The sequence below is a fragment of the Blastomyces gilchristii genome, assembly GCF_000003855.2.
Source record: "Blastomyces gilchristii SLH14081 genomic scaffold supercont1.5, whole genome shotgun sequence".
In the NCBI taxonomy this organism is placed as follows: domain Eukaryota; kingdom Fungi; phylum Ascomycota; class Eurotiomycetes; order Onygenales; family Ajellomycetaceae; genus Blastomyces; species Blastomyces gilchristii.
This window is the reverse complement of record NW_003101678.1, coordinates 2,064,604-2,080,440: the sequence shown is the minus strand read 5'-3', so window position 1 is coordinate 2,080,440 and position 15,837 is coordinate 2,064,604. Positions and strand designations below refer to the sequence as shown.

Here is a 15,837-nt window from a genome sequence, read left to right as displayed (position 1 = left end):
TAGCTATGATCTCCGCCGGGTTGTCGACGGATTTGTAAAGCGTGGCGAGGACAGAAGCACCTAGGCCGCTGGTTGAGCCTGTAATGAGGAACTTTGCGGGGGCCATTGTTCTATGACGCTTGTTGAAGGGATTTGTATATATGATGATCTATCTATCCGCCGCCAGAGAGTTGTATCGGTATCAAGGGAGCGGAGGAAGGGAGAAGGAAGTAGGAAGTGATATCCAGCCATTGAAGGAGCGGAGAGCGACATCTTTATGCATGGAGTGATTCACTTTTGTAACTATCCTGCTGCTTCACCTTGATTGTTTTCTTAACTCCGTTGGTCTTTCTCAAAATTAAACATACCATAGACAGTAGTTAATGTAATATCAGCCACAGGCACTAACTAGTTAGGCGCTAGATGATTTGTAAGCGCCTGTAACTTAACTTATATAAGTTAACTGTTGGGGGTCCCGGGTTGATCGGCCCTTCTACCAGTGCGCTGGTGGTGACTGAGCTCTTTTGCCCCAGTAGAGTAAGTTAAGTTACTATCTCAACATTTACTATCTATCTCTTTATATTCACAATTTTTAATCAATTTATCCAATGAAGTTATATTTAATATTTATAGATTAATTATATTTTAAATAATTTCTGTGTCTTTTTTTTATAAATTTAATAGTATTAATATAAATACTTTTTATTTTTACAATATTAATTAAGTTTTATTGACCTCTTCTCCATTCTATTATTACGAACTGTAGGCTACTGGGGTAAAGGAGCTCAATCACCACCAGCGCACTGCTGGTAGAAGGGCCGATCAACCCGGGACCCCCAACAATTACAAACTGGAGACTGCGCGATTAATAATCAATCCCAGGAACATTCCGAGGTTTCTCTAGCCTTCTTTTGAGCTGACGGCTTCGGCTTGATAGATGATGTAGGGGCTATGTCCGCCAGCAGCAAAGGGGTTTAATCATATAGGTAACTAACTACATATCAGATGCTATTATCCAGGCTGAATGACTGAATAATGTATCCGAGCTGGTATTTTCAGGGGTTCTTTTTATCTTTTATTCTTTATATATATATATATATATATATATATATATTTGCATCTATCACTATGGCAGGCAATCAAAGCGAGGGGGAAAAAAGGAAATGAAATGAGACCACCGCACACTAATCCCATGCCTGATTGATAATCACTTCACTTCACAGCAGTGATCAACAGTATGTGGTCCAATTCCCTTCTTGTTGATGCAACTCTAGTTGTGCTGTAATGCAAGTTGGTGTGGAGTCTTCGGGATGAGGGGCAGCAGTCAAAGGGGTGTGAGAATTTACAGCTAATGCTGTCACTAAAAGGCGGGGCACAGTGAGTAAGTTAATGCCGATGTCTACCAGCTGCCTGACGGGATTATCCACGGGTATCGCGTATCAGGGCTATTATTATATACAAAACCGTCCGTTACAAGACAGACCTACACTATAACTAGAAGCCGTAGACTTCAATCCCAACACTTAAGACATCTATCTTTCTAGCTTCCTCCTCCCATCACATCCTGCCATCCTAAATACACAAGTAAACATGGCCTCCCACCCGCCAGGCGCTTGCTGCACCCGCGGGTTCAAGCACATGGGAATAGCCTCGGGCGAGATCAAGAAAATTGGCGACAGTATGTATATAAAACCAATCAGAAAATTAAAGCATACCAGCATAATAAAAATAAAGTTACTAACAACTCACCCCGACCGCCATCCAGTCGACACATACATCTCCCACCCCCCTGCCTCCGCCACGACCACCAAGCTAGAAAAAGCCATCATTATCTTCACCGACATCCTAGGTCTAGCCGACAATGTCAAACTCGTCGCGGACGACTTTGCCGCCCGCGGCTACCTGGTCGTGATCCCGGACCTGTTCCACGGCAATGCCCTGACCATGAACCAGGTCATGAGTGGCATAGACATCATGGCCTGGCTGAAGGATTATACCACAGAGGCCGTCGACCCCATTGCGGCTGCGACGATTAAGTATGTGCGGGAGACTTTGAGCATCAAGAGGGTTGCGTCGGTGGGGTATTGTTTTGGTGCGAAGGTTTGTTAGGTTTATTTTTTATTTTATTATTATTATTATTTTTGTTAGTGGGGGAGGGGGGGTTGAATGGTTGTTGTATCTCTCTTCTAACAACTCTTCTCTATCTACCTACATGTATACATGTAGTACGCTACTCGATTCATGAAAGAAGGCGGAGGGATTGATGTCGGATACGTCGCGCATCCATCCTTCGTTGCGCCAGAAGAGTTGCGAGCTATCAAGGGTCCATATGCCATTTCCGCTGCCGGTAAGGAGATCCCCCACTCCAGCGCCTTAAAAAAAAAAGAAAAATAAAAAAAATAAATAAAAAAAAGAAAAAGAAAAAGAAAAAGAAAAAGAAAAGCTCACCACAACAGAAACCGACACCATCTTCCCATCAAACCTCCGCCACGAGTCCGAGGAAATCCTCTCAAGAGTTGGCTTCCCCTGGCAAATCAACCTGTTCAGCGGCGTCCAGCACGGCTTCGCCGTCCGCGGTGACCTAAGTAATAAAGAGGCCAAGTTCGCCAAGGAGCAGGCATTTATTCAGGCAGCTACGTGGTTTGATGTGCATTTGTGAGGGGGGAGGGGGAGGAAGAAAGAGAGAGAGAGAGAGAGAAAGAGAGAGAGAGAGAGAAAAAGAGAGAGAGAGAGAGAGCTATGTGCGTCCCAGGCCCGGTATAGAAACAAAAACGGGTGTTGTTAGTTCGGGATTTACCGATGAGAATGCTTCTGTTATATACCATTGCGTTAACCTGCAGATATTATCGAAATGACGGGTAGCTAGCTATGTAGTAGCTCAGGGAATTAATTTCCAGACGCTACTCCCCTATCCAAGTTCTAGTTATAGGTCCTTCCAATCCGTAATCTAGTTCTCAGTTGGCTGTCCGAAGCTGGCTAGCGCCATGTTAGGCGCTTGGGGTCCAGATCGAGCTCGAATCTAATAAAACACTCAAAGTCTGTTGTATTCTCAGACGAGCTGTTCCAAATTTGCACATATGCATATATAATGTTGCCTTGTACCCTCAACGTCCACGGCGCTTTAGCCGCCCCTTCGGGGAACGAAGGTTATGCCTCTCCTGATAGTTAAGCGTGGCGTAAACAAGCTCACTAAGCCGCTTTTGTGTTTTAGCCCCAACCTTAACATGACCTCACTACATTTACTCCTGCCCCCAACCACATGAAAAACAAAGGGTGTCTAGCTATGGAAATTTCAATCTCAAGGTAAGGGAAGGGTCATAAAGTAATAAAAAGCATTTAGAACAAAAGCGGGTAACGCGAACCATTGCCCGGATTGTTTAAAAAACAGAAATTCGTAACAGTCGGTCTCAAAATAAAAATTTAAAAAAAAAGGAACAATTAAACACCTCATCCAATAATTTCCTCCGTCTCATCAATAATTTCCTCCATTATCTCTTCCACCACCGTTCCCTCCGTCTCCTCCTCTTCAGTAGCCACCCCAGCTACACCCTCCTCCTTATCCAGACCAAGTACCTCAATCTCCTCATCCAGCAGCTCCTTCTCCCGGCGTACCCAGGCAGTCCATTCGTTAAGGACTCTCTTGCGCATCTCGACAATAGCCGTGTTAGCAATGTCGACGGCATATTTGTCCTCCTCTTCGAACTCGCGCGAGTACTCGCGCAGGTTCTTGCGGACCTGTTTCTGCTCCTCCTTGCTGAGGAAGGTTGGGGGACGCGGACGCCACACGAACTGCTTGAATTTCTCCGTTGGGTGTTCGGCGATTGTGGTGCCGGAGAATGTGTGGATGTTGTAGCCGTTTTCCATCTATAAGACGTTTGTTAGTGTTTTTTAGAGTATCTCTTTTTGTGTTTCTTAATCATTAAATAGGCAAGGATGCAAAACTTACAGTGTGAGTCCAGGCGCTGGCGCTGCTGACAACATAGCGGCCGGTTGGGTCCCACTCGACGTCAGTGACACCGTAATGCTCAGCGGTCTTCATTAGTTGGAGGTTAGCAGAAAGGTCCTTCTCGCTCTCTTGCTTCTCACCCTCGAAGTCAAGGTCCCAGAAATCGAGGTCGAAGCTTTGTTGTACGTGGACGGTGGCAACAACCACGAACCGGCCCTTGGGAGACCAATATATGGCATTGCTGGTCTTCTTCTCGATGGTACGGATAAGTCTGAAATTTCCCGTGCCAGAACCCTTGACTTTCTCTGGGCAGAAGAATGAGACAGCAGTCTTGGAGGCAACTCCGGCATTGGGAGACGCTTCGGGCGTCGTAATGAGTACGAATCGATCACCCTTGGGCTCCCAAGCGAAGTTAATAACGGTATCTTTTATAGAGTCAACCACTTCAACAGGCACGCCCTTCTCCTTGACACGGAAAATTTCGAGGTTCGTGGCGAGGGATTTCTTTGACTTGGAGTGTCGATCGACCTTGACGCAGACGTATGCACCCAGTGATTGCCAATGGAGCTTAACGTCGGAAACGTTGAACAGGTTTCTTGTCCGGACAATTTCCTTGGATGGGATACTCATCAAACCAACTTTCGCTGGGTTGCTGCCGATTTCCGGGGTCCAGAAGGAAAATAGCTGTTCGTACTGTCTGATTCCATCGCGTTGGGGGGTGGCGGGAGCCCACTCGAAGTCAGTCACTCCATCAATTTTAATAGATGTTCTATCTAGGAGGTTCATGCGTGGCAGTTCGTAGACGGAAATAGATTGACCCAGAAGCATTCGTGCAACGTATTTCTCATCCGAAGACCACTTGAACGTAGGCCATGGCATCTTCTTCTTCACAACCTCTCCCTCTGGACCAGCGGCTGCAGGAACGTCATGGTTGACAAAAGACCGCAGCGGCTTGCCAGTTGCGATGTCCCAGATAATGAAATGTTTCCCATCCTCCTCGTAGGAAAGAACTGGGTGAGGCCCTTCGATTTGAATCGGCCGCGGTGACCAGGTTGTCAAGTAGCTTTCACCGGGGGAGAAGTCAATAAGCTGAACGAATGGATGGGGGAATTGTTTTTGTTTGGTAAATTGGGGTCCTCCCCAGAGTTGTACGCCTTGTGGATGCACGGATGCAAGGAAAGTGCCTTGCGGAGACCATTGTACGAAAAGCTGTGTCCAGTGTTCCCGGTCAACGATATTCTCCGGAGGATCCTTCTTCATATTCCAGAACACGCCAACTTTGTCTCCGCGGAACATGACAAACTGGTCACGGGCATTAGGATCACCTAGCCATGATCGAAGGTGCTCCTTCTCTTGGAATGGCTCGATGGTGGGTGGTTTATATTCCTCGTCAATGCGGCCCTCACGTCCATACCGATCGATATCCGTAAGTTTGTTAACTGCCAATGTGTGCTTTCTATCCAGGGGAGTGCCGTGGAGATGTTTTGTGGCCTCGAGGGCCTGTTCGGGAGATTCGTATTCGACAAAAGCAAATCTGAAGATCATCAGGGAGGAACAGGAATTAGTTTGTTTATTCTTCATTGAACAGGTTTCCCCCGCTCCGTTTAGTTCCTCGGTGTTATATAAGTCTGAACGCACCCTTCGGACATCTTATTCTCGTTCACGGGCATGAAAATGGCATCTTCGCGCGTCCGACCAACGGTGTTCAATTTTTTCAGCAAGAATTTCACGAGCCGCGGCTTGCTCTCTTCGGGCACGATTGGTAGCCCATCGATAACGACAAAGGCATCCAAGCCCTCCTCCAGCCTAACTTCATATTGCGCCTTAAGATCTGTTTGCAAAACGTGATTAGCGGGGAAACATGGAATTTCATATTAATAGACCCCCCCAAAAAAAAAAAAAAAAAAAAAAAAAAAAAAAAAAGACACCAATCCTGCTCTGGGTCCTAACGAAATCCCGAGTGGAAAAAAAATACACACCTGAAAAGTCAATGTCCAGCTCCTCCTCGTGGAGATCCTGCTCTGAAAGGGTGTCGAAACTCGGTGCCATGGTGATAGAGGGCGGTCAGACCGGTGTATGGGAGGAAAGGTATACGGAGAAAGCAGGCGATGAGCAGCGACTGCGGGTTTTCACGATCACGACGCCTTTCTTCCTGAGGTCGTCTTGCAAGTCGATTCGGGCAAAATGTGTGTGTGCCAAAGAGCGCCATACCTAAATTAGCCCTAGTCCAATATCTGACACTGACTAAGCGGCCGGGATCACGTGCTTTTCGCTGACACATGTCTGACTCATCATTTCAGCCTCAGGCTCCTGTCCGGCTCCAGCCTCGGATATTTTAAGCATACTATACTATGCTGCGTACAACCAATCATCAACAACCTCACCTCACTCGCAATCTTTCCCGCCTCCAGAGCTTGCAGAACACTCCAGCTCTAACTGCTAACCACAACGGCTGAGGGAGCTTCTAGATATTACTGAAGATGCATACTAGTTCTCTGAGTGAAATTCTCTTTCCATAGTTACTTTCCTCCTGAGTTTTCTTTATCGCTGTACCCCGTACTCGCAGCTCCAGGCCTATCCTAGCTTATTATTAAGGACATACTCCGTACATACTCCGTATATAGTAGTAGTTATATACTCCGTACTTCCATGCTTTGGGGCACTAGTAACTAACCCGCCCTAATCCCGTCCGCAGCCAACCAAAAGGCCCTTTTCTACTAATTATCCGCGCTGCATCAAGCATCCCGCCGCTTTGGTTCATCCACCCGCTCTTCCTTCATTCTCCTCGGTAACTCCCTTTTTGTTTTCCGCCTATAAAACAATTGTGTGTTTCATCTCCTGCTCCTTCTGCTGTCCTACTCTTGATTCCTCTCATGTCTCTTTGATATTCCATATTTCTTTATTTCTCAGGTCCTTCTTAAATTCCATCACTTATTGCTTTTATACTCTATGCATCCAACATCTTCTTAAGTTCTTATTAGATACTGCTAGCTTGCCAGCCACTCGTCCTCCACTCATATTGGCCAATCTTATTCCATAACTTACTTTTCTGCTCCAAGTACCGTACCGTACCCCGCCAGCCCCAGCAACCGCCAGCAAAGCGCACTAACGCTTTCTGGCGCTACTTTTGATCCCAGCTTTTGCCGCGACACTCTGTCAGGGCAACCCACCTGACCAGCTCATATTGGACTCGTTCCACCTCCTGCTACAGCTCCAGCTGCACCGGCGATTAATTTCCTAAATATCTCTTTTACATTTCAACCAGCTGGGAAGCTTCAACGTCTTCAGGGCTATTCTAGGCTCGCAAACATGGAGTGTAAGATATCCCGAGCTGACTTGCCGCGCCAATGACACATGAAGCAATTAATGACATCAACGCTGACTTTATTCGGCCAATGCAGTGTCCGACGACGTTCAAGCGTCATATATCAAAATCATCGACTCCATCCTTGCTACCAGTGACTTGAATACTATATCGGAGAAGCGCATACGGAGAGGCTTGCAAGATGCCGTCGACTACGATATCACCCCTCACAAGGTTGGCTGGCTGGCTGCCGATCCTGACTTTTCCCAGATCCCCCTTGGCGGCTATGTTTCTGACGCGTTTATGATTATAGGCCGCGATCAAACTTCTAATTATGCAGCGCTTCGATATCTTTGCGGAACAGAGTGAGAAGCAGGCGGAATCTACCTCCCCCGTCAACGGCCATTCGTCGAATGGTCAACTCAACGCCCCAACGGTCGAGCCCATCTCCCCCGCCCTATCTACCTCCCCGCAAAAACGCAGCGCAGAGCCTGAAAGCGCCTCAGATCCCGGAGATAAATCTCCACCCAAGAAGAACAGAAAGTCAGACTTAGAACTTGCCGACGCGATCTTGGCGGCCAAATTGCAAGCCGAGGAAAATCTACGAGCGCGACCTACCAGAGGCGCAAATTCGAGGAAGGCTGCGCCTATCAAGAAAAAGAAACCTGCTACGAAGTCAAAGACATCAAAGAAAGTGAAAGCGGAGGACGATTCAGACCTAGATGAGCCGGATTCGGAACCCAAAAGGGAGGTCACGCGAACGGGTGGTTTTCATGTGAGTTTTCAAGGCCTTCCACCTTATAGCTACTTCAACGACATATTGACTTTCACCCCTAAAGAAACCCCTCACGTTATCCCCTACGCTCTCTACCCTTCTAGGCGGTGAAATAACGGTGAGTATTTTCTCCTCTAGATATTACCCCTCACTACTCTTGTTCGAATATCCTCCTAACATCACACAGCTTTCTCGACCTCAAACTGTGAAAAAGGTGTGGCAATATATACGCGAAAACAGCCTCCAAGATCCATCTGATCGACGCCAAATCCTATGCGATGACCTCATGCGAGCGGTCTTTAAACAAGACCGAATACACATGTTCACAATGACCAAGATCCTCAACCAGAACCTGTATAACCCTGACGAGTAAAAATTCAAATAACGTAGCCCCACGACCAAGAATAAGAAAGGCTCCCTTTCTTATCGCCAATTCATATCCTCATCATCATTATCATAATCCGGCGTTTATCTGGCAAACGGGGGAGTCATTTGCACATCCTTCTTTTAGTTTTAATTCCCCCCTTTTATAATCTGCCATCAGGTTACCCATTGTGCCATAATGCCGTGAAGTCAAACCATCCCTTCATCGCTTCCGTTTCTTTTTTACTGTTTACTTTCTTCTTTCGCTCTCTTTTCTTTTCTTTTCTTTTTCTTTCTTTTTTTCTCCTTTTGGTTTTATATTTCCTCATTCTCATCCTAAGACATATACCATGCAATATATTTGCTTTGCTATCCGCCCAATTTTTCTCTTATCCTATGTTAGCCGCCTCTCTGTATCTTCCCAGTGAAGTTCCTCGTGCATTATCTTTTGGCCGTTTTGTCAGTTTCCTAACTATTCACTACAAGAGGTGTGGTGGGATCACTCATTCTACAAATTTTCTTTTATGGGAACCTACTGAATATGTTTTAAAGCATTCTGATTAAGTGGTTTCTTCCGAACCGAGAACACTCTCCGCGCGGCCTTGCAAGATGATCTAGGAGACTATCTTCATGCTCGTTTCTCTCCTTCATCCCTTCCTTTACATTTTTTATCATTTATTACCATATCTCGCTCCAGCGGGTGGAGTTGGTTGGTGGGAATGTCCCTTGTTTGTGCTAAATGGATATGAAACTCTTAGTTTGTCATGTTATCTATTTCCACACGCCTTCATTTGGGATTCTCGGTTGTCTTCTGCTTCTCTATTTCATTTTTTTGATCTTGTTGTCTCTTTATCGTTTTGTCTCTCCTATACTCCTCACGTCGGAGCCTTTGGATTTCCAATTTCTTGCGTCAGCTTTCTTGCTTCTGCCTCTTCTTCTGCGCTTATTATTTCCAAGCCGTACCTCTGTTTCCTTCACTGCGTCTTTGGCTTCTTTAAATCTCTATTTCTAGCTGTTGAATCTACTCTTATTATTGGTTGCGCTCTATCACTACCATCTGACTATCCTCAGCCAACCAACCCTCCTTTCCCTTTTGTGCATTCACCCTCTTAAGATTCTTAATGCTTATGACCGGCTTTCATTTCGCAATATTGTCTCTTAATGTCTTCTACACATCTTAACTTTTGGGAACATACAGACGTGTCTTCTCTCTCCCTCTTTTTCTTTCCTGCATTCCTCCCTTTTATCCGTGGAGAAGGAAAGAAGATAGACATGAACAAGGAGAGAAAGGGGAGAAAAGCGGGAACAATACATGAATAAATACATCTGTCTAATATGTCTAATATACCTGCATTGCCTAAACATTCATCTCTTCCGGCCCGCTCTGGGACTTTGTCGGGTTAATCAATACTGGGCCGAAGGAAGCACTTGCTACAAATCCTTCATCTATTAGTAGATTCCGCCAGTGAGAGCAAGCCAAGCAGCTGTTTCTCCACGATGGATGGGCGAAGACATATATATGCCTTAGGCAGATCAGGGCATACCTAGATACGAATGACTGTCCAGGCGAGATACTCCCCTAAAAAATTGATACAGCAGCTCACTAGATTAATTTGCCCAACATCGCATACTCCTAACGAAATGCTTTGTCAACTGGTTAGAAAACTCATCTACAAACAGAAGGGACCACCATAGGCACCTAGTATGTCAGAAATGCGGATGTTGATGGAAGATAAAGGAACCTTTTGTATTGCTAAGTCAGGCATCAAACACGGCATGCCCAGGTTGGACCTGGTGAATATGTCGTATCTGTGTCATTCCTCTTGGTGATGATAGACTATTATGATTTGTTCACACCAGTAACTTACTTTCTTTTCCCCTTGTTACAGCTCTTTGTTCACTGTAGCTTCTGTACAACCAACCCGGTGCTAAAGCAATGTGTCAAGGGACATATTCAGCCCTGTTGGGTTTGGGGTAGCTAGCGCTCGAGGAAAATTTCTAGGTGATGTGATGTGGGTTTTATTCTTGCCTTCGCCCTCTCTATAGATATCGTCCTCATGTTTCAAGGGTGGAAGGCCGATTCAATGAACACTGAACAGTTTCAATGTTGTTTCATAACCTGATTCACAAAGGAAACAACAAGAAGCTACAGTTCTTAACCAGAATGTCTATAGAAATGGAGCGTCGAGTATAAAAGCATACAAGTCTCTCTCCAACCAGATATTGTGAAGCGTATCGGAATCTGAATCTTTTTTTTTTTTTAAAAAAAAAAAAAAAAAAAAAAAAAAAAAAAAATCTCGTTTGGACAGGCTTCGAAGAAATATTAGGGATACAGACGTCGCTCTGCAACTATTGAACCGCCCTCGCTTTCGAAGCTCTCCGGGTCTATTTCAGCAAATACTTTAAACTGGTTTTAATTCCCCTATTTTTAAATCCGGGAACTGATATTCTAGTAAGTTTTACACATTCAGTCAGTCTACATAGGTTAGGCTAGTAGAATGAAGTTCTGAGTCTGATTTATCATACTACCATATCCAACTGACAAAACATGATAATATAATAATTAGTTCATCAAAGATGTGCGAAAACACCCGCTCGCAGTACCAATGCGAATTCAAGCACAGGCTTAACCAACTCATCCTATGCGATCAATTCAAGAATAAGCCCTCGTACCAGCATTGCGCGATCGTACCAGCCGCTGGGAAGATGGTGGAGAAGTCCGGGTCTCAGTGTCCAGAATGCCACCCGCGGCTCCCAGCTGAATTGCAATGGACTGTTGGTCATAAGGCTGGGGCAGTTAGTATATAATTCATGAGATGAGTCGGATGAGGATCTAGCGGGACCTGCAGTAATGGTGTTCACAACACCATTTTCTCTTGTCTCCTTCAATTGTGGTGGAAATCGTTCCAATGAGAATTCCAGCTCAGCTTTGTCTCCTTTCTGCTTTGCATGCCTTTCTGCTAGTTATATGTATCACCGCTTGCCCTGATTTTTTTTTTCTTTTGTTTCTTATGCATGCTTTCTCCATAGATAGTAGCTTTCAGTATCCTCTCTAGCATGGTGTTGGTTTTCTTTATCACTTGCTGTTATCCTTCTATATCACAATATTCTTTGGCTTGTGTTTACTGCTGTACTCCGTAGTTTCAACAAGTTAGTTCATCATTCAATATGCAGCCACTCTTTTATTCATTAACAAATGGAATTCTATCACACGGAAACGTGTCAGTGGTAGGGACTACGGTAGCCCTTTGGAAAATCAAGGAAATCAAAGAAATCAAATGCCAATTTGAAACATTTCTATTTTATAGTATGTATTTATAAGTATATATAGACAATCTACGATGGAAGACAGAAGGCGGATACAGCCAAGCTAGTAAGTAAACTTGCAAACATCTCCCGGCTTGGCAGGTTTGCTCACAGGCTTGCAAACCTACCAAACGAACCCAAGACTCTTGGCTGTTTTGCATAACACAGCTCTGACCTTGTTTCTGCATATAAAATCCACCAAATACGAACAGTTCTAGCTTATTAAAGTAGTAGAGATTGTATGCTTTGAAATCAGGTAGGTTATATATAATTTTTTAATCCATAGATATCAGGGCCAATGCGGAGAAAGATCCCGTGCCCGTGTGTGCGTAAGCTTAAATAGGAAGCGTGTGCTTCCCTTTTTCAAAGATGAAAGTAGATTTGATAACGCATTGAAGCAGAAGGCGTGTGTTTCTCCTTTCCCCCAAAAGCAAAAGGCCAATTGAAAAGAATACATCCAAAATGGCAAACTCACCGGTATCCGTCTTCGGCCTTGGAGCCATGGGCACCGCCCTGGCCACCCAATTCCTTCGAAAAGGCCACAAAACCACAGTCTGGAACAGGACCCCGGCCAAAGCACAACCCCTTATCGCTATCGGCGCATCCCATGCTCCCACAATCGACTCTGCCGCCGCGGCTAGCTCTTTACTCATAATCTGCCAACTGGATAAAGCCTCCGTCATGCAAACCCTCCAACAAGCCCCAACGGCATGGGCCGCAAAGACAATTGTTGACCTTACAAACGGCACACCAGCCCACGCCAGAGAGACGGCGGACTGGGCTCTCGCGCACGGGGCTCGATACATCCACGGCGGAATCATGGCCGTACCATTCATGATCGGCCAGCCTGATGCCATGATCCTCTACAGCGGACCAGCGGCGGTGTTCGAGGGGGTAAAGGATACCCTCTCCGTGCTGGGCACCAACACATACGTCGGCGAGGACGTGGGGCTTGCCTCGCTGCACGACCTGGCTCTTCTGAGTGGCATGTACGGCCTGTTCAGCGGCTTCACGCACGCCGTGGCGTTGGTGCAGTCCGCCAACATTCCTGCGGCAGGATTTGTTGCGACGCAGCTCATTCCCTGGCTGACTGCGATGACGCAGCATTTGAATCTGTTGGCGACGCAGGTGGATGAGAAGGATTACGGGGATGGCGGGTCGAGTTTGGACATGCAGGCGAAGGCTGCGCCAAATATATTGGAGGCGAGTCAAGCCCAGGGTGTTTCGGTGGAACTTATTCAGCCTATTTTCAAGTTGATTGAGAGGAGGGTTGAGGAAGGCAAGGGTAGTGAGGGGCTTGCTGCACTTGTTGGGATGATCATGAAAGGGGGCACAAAGGACAGTGTGTGAAATGCGATAGACGTATATAGTAAGGCGATAGGGTTTAGGGAGAGCTGGTATAGAAGCTGTTTCCTGGCTTTTTTTTTTTTGTCCACCAGCGGCCATATCACGTATCAATATGCATCATAGATGTCCAAGTGAAGAAACTTTGTGCGTAGCCAGATATTTATCAACTCTCAAAAATGTTGGAGAAGGGAATTGGCTGATGAGAAAGCAAATATATTGGCCATCATCGCATGGATGGTAAAAGTGAATGTGTGAATCCTACTTTTTCGGGAAACGTAGTCCATGAATAATCAAAGGGGAATCGGGGATCCTCTGTGAATAAAGGTGTCCAATATGGGTGTAGAAGGGTACTGAACATGTTCATTATCAATCACTTCTACCAAATGTCGCAGACATAGAACACAAGACAAGGGCTTATTGTTTCAACCTATTCAATGAGGCGATCTGTGAAAGAAAGTCAAAAACCGCAATATGATCCTCCGGTATGGTACATATGAATGGAGGCGAACAGAATTGGTACAGCAAGAAAGATGTATCGAGAATAGGATTTACTACCTCACTCACCAAATCATTCACAGATTGCGTGTATCCAATTGACGCCAATGCGACGTAGAGACACAAAAATGTGTCCACCAGGGCCAACCACAACCAGCACAGTACTGCTATCCAAATATGAGGTGAATCAGGAATTTTGGGAAGAGGAGCGCACGAATGAAGAGCCTAGAAGTTCAGGTTACGCTCTTCAAGGACCAGCTTTATTACAGCCAAACCAGTTCACGAACAGTCGAACTTCTGCAGATGCTGGTGCATCAAACCATTCATGTGTGGGCATGGAGGTGAGACCTGCGCGCGCGATACAGACGATGGCAACATGAGAACGTGTGCGTGTGTGTGTATAGTAGTCTGATCAGCCAGCCCAAACCTTCTCTATCAGTAATGGATAAAGAAACGCCCAGCCAACCTCCGGATCCCAATTAGCAGTTGAAGGCTAAGATATTTCAGAGAGTTCAACTTGCTGGCTCAGATGATGGATTCTCCATGCCTCTGTCGGATACTTCAGGTGCTTTAGGATATTCTCGATGTTTGGATATCCCACCACAGCAAGCATCGACGAAACGGACCGAAAAGCGCCCCCCAGACAGGCGCCCGAACTAGCCGTTGAAGAGGAGCAAAGGGAGTGCAAACTATGTATGTGCTCTGAGTACTGGACATTACCAACGCAGGCCGCAAGACCGGCTCCCGACGGAATGGGTGGTTTATGGATGGAGTACTCCGTAGAATGAAAGAAATCGAGGGCTGTACGATTTTCCTCTCGCCAATGATTGTCCAGAAGAGACAGTCACCGTTGCGCCAGATCGGAAACCCATGCACAGACTAATGCGAGGCCACATTCGGCACAATGGCACCCCGCAATGAGCGAAGAGTGCGAGCAGGATTGCTGGCACTCCGGCATTGGAACTGGACATCTGAATATCGAAAGTCTAAAAGGTAAGATGGCCGACCGAAAAGGAATGCATGCCTTCCGAAAATAATGTTATACTTTCTCATGATCTAGAATATGTAAAAGCTCTCTATCTGAAACATTCATTTAGACACAACTTGATGACTTAAATGTATAAGGAATTCAGTCACTTAGAAAGCTCTGAACTCATGAGTATACTTGAATCAAGAGTGTACTGATCAAGCATGACTGAGAACATGCAGATATATACTTACAGATGCCTGAATTGTCAGGTTATAAAGAAATCTAAGAGAGAATTAGAACATGAGAAAGCATAATATTAGATAAAATGTATGATACAACTGTTTAAATAATATAAGAATGAATCTCATAGACATACTACTACAAATATCAAATGAAAATTATTGAATAATCACTGCTATTAACTACACTACTGACTGATCAGTTGTGAAAGCAGTTTCAGAGATAATAGAGAAGATAGTGATAAAGTTTCTACACAATGAGATTTATATCAACTATGAAATATTACATGAGATTCTAACTGATAACAGTGCAAATCTCATAGAAGAAGTGATGAGATATTTCATAAGTCAGTTACAGATAAGATATTGTAGAACAATATCATACTATTTATGAATAAATAGAAAGATGAAATGCTTGAATAGAATTCTGAGCAACATGCTGATGAAATATCTAATGAGTAAGTCTATGAGATTATGAGATGAATATCTCAGTCAGGTGTTATTAGTCATGCGAATTTAACAGCATACAGTCTTCAAGCCTTCATCATTCTATCTGTTGTATGAATTGTATTCACGCATTCTGAAGAATGCTTCAGGAAAGATGAGAAAGAAAACAGCAGTTACAGATGCAGCAGTTGCAGATATAAAATCAAGATTGAAAGAAATCAGTCACACATGTGTAAAAGCTAATGAGTTACTTCTGAACTGAGCAATTCAATTAAAAAGAATACAAGACTCACTAGTTAAGAAATCAAGTTTCAAGATAAGAACATGAGTTCTCATACACAATGAGAGTTCTGAGAAGTTTCAACCTAGATGATTTGAGCTCTATAAAATACTCAAATCACATTCTCTGAGAATATACACATTAAAGAAATCAATTTTCGGGACCGGAATTTTTTCTTGAGTCGGTGTGACGCTGCACGATAAGCTTGCTCAAAACTTTGTGTCAAGTATACACACTTATCTCGCAGTTACATATATAGTTTCTCACCAGGTTGAGACCGTCCTGAAGAGGGTAGAATGAGCAAGGAATCAACCCCGGAAGCTCTCACGATTTGATGATTTATGACGGCACAGAAGGATACATAGTTGGAGCCTCCGAGCTGGAAG

General features: G+C 44.9%; 6 protein-coding genes across 6 annotated transcripts in view; 4 read left to right on the top strand and 2 right to left on the bottom strand.

Annotated features, from left to right (window-relative positions):
- BDBG_03431 (uncharacterized protein) overlaps positions 1 to 106 on the bottom strand; it is a gene marked incomplete at both ends in the record, with an annotated part of 1,121 nt that extends 1,015 nt beyond the window's left edge. The window contains one exon of the mRNA XM_031721247.1: positions 61 to 106. Within this exon, the coding sequence (XP_031577733.1) occupies positions 61 to 106 (46 nt within the window). The remainder of the gene's footprint in view (positions 1 to 60) is intronic.
- Positions 107 to 997: 891 nt separating this feature from the next.
- BDBG_03430 (esterase/lipase) lies at positions 998 to 3,175 on the top strand. Its single transcript, XM_002626220.2, has 4 exons — positions 998 to 1,657; positions 1,745 to 2,079; positions 2,206 to 2,326; positions 2,436 to 3,175. The coding sequence occupies exons 1-4, from the start codon at positions 1,570 to 1,572 to the stop codon at positions 2,636 to 2,638; spliced, it is 747 nt and encodes a 248-aa protein (XP_002626266.1). The 5' UTR covers positions 998 to 1,569; the 3' UTR covers positions 2,639 to 3,175.
- BDBG_03429 (eukaryotic translation initiation factor 3 subunit B) lies at positions 2,128 to 6,120 on the bottom strand. Its single transcript, XM_002626219.2, has 5 exons — positions 5,905 to 6,120; positions 5,564 to 5,756; positions 3,926 to 5,459; positions 2,428 to 3,843; positions 2,128 to 2,351 (listed from the first exon to the last, which is right to left on the bottom strand). The coding sequence occupies exons 1-4, from the start codon at positions 5,972 to 5,974 to the stop codon at positions 3,427 to 3,429; spliced, it is 2,214 nt and encodes a 737-aa protein (XP_002626265.2). The 5' UTR covers positions 5,975 to 6,120; the 3' UTR covers positions 2,128 to 2,351; positions 2,428 to 3,426.
- Positions 6,121 to 6,241: 121 nt separating this feature from the next.
- On the top strand, positions 6,242 to 10,025 carry BDBG_03428 (SWIB/MDM2 domain-containing protein). The gene is made up of 5 exons (XM_002626218.2): positions 6,242 to 7,241; positions 7,327 to 7,463; positions 7,543 to 8,004; positions 8,069 to 8,122; positions 8,192 to 10,025. Exons 1-5 carry the CDS (start codon positions 7,235 to 7,237, stop codon positions 8,375 to 8,377), a joined length of 846 nt encoding a protein of 281 aa, XP_002626264.1. The 5' UTR covers positions 6,242 to 7,234; the 3' UTR covers positions 8,378 to 10,025.
- A 1,888-nt stretch (positions 10,026 to 11,913) lies between these two features.
- Positions 11,914 to 13,445, top strand: BDBG_03427 (oxidoreductase). Its single transcript, XM_002626217.2, has one exon. The coding sequence runs from the start codon at positions 12,136 to 12,138 to the stop codon at positions 13,021 to 13,023; it is 888 nt and encodes a 295-aa protein (XP_002626263.1). The 5' UTR covers positions 11,914 to 12,135; the 3' UTR covers positions 13,024 to 13,445.
- A 198-nt stretch (positions 13,446 to 13,643) lies between these two features.
- Positions 13,644 to 13,895, top strand: BDBG_03426 (uncharacterized protein; the record flags this gene model as incomplete). The annotated part of the gene is made up of 1 exon (XM_031721246.1): positions 13,644 to 13,895. One exon carries the CDS (start codon positions 13,644 to 13,646, stop codon positions 13,893 to 13,895), a length of 252 nt encoding a protein of 83 aa, XP_031577732.1.
- Positions 13,896 to 15,837: the final 1,942 nt, after the last annotated feature.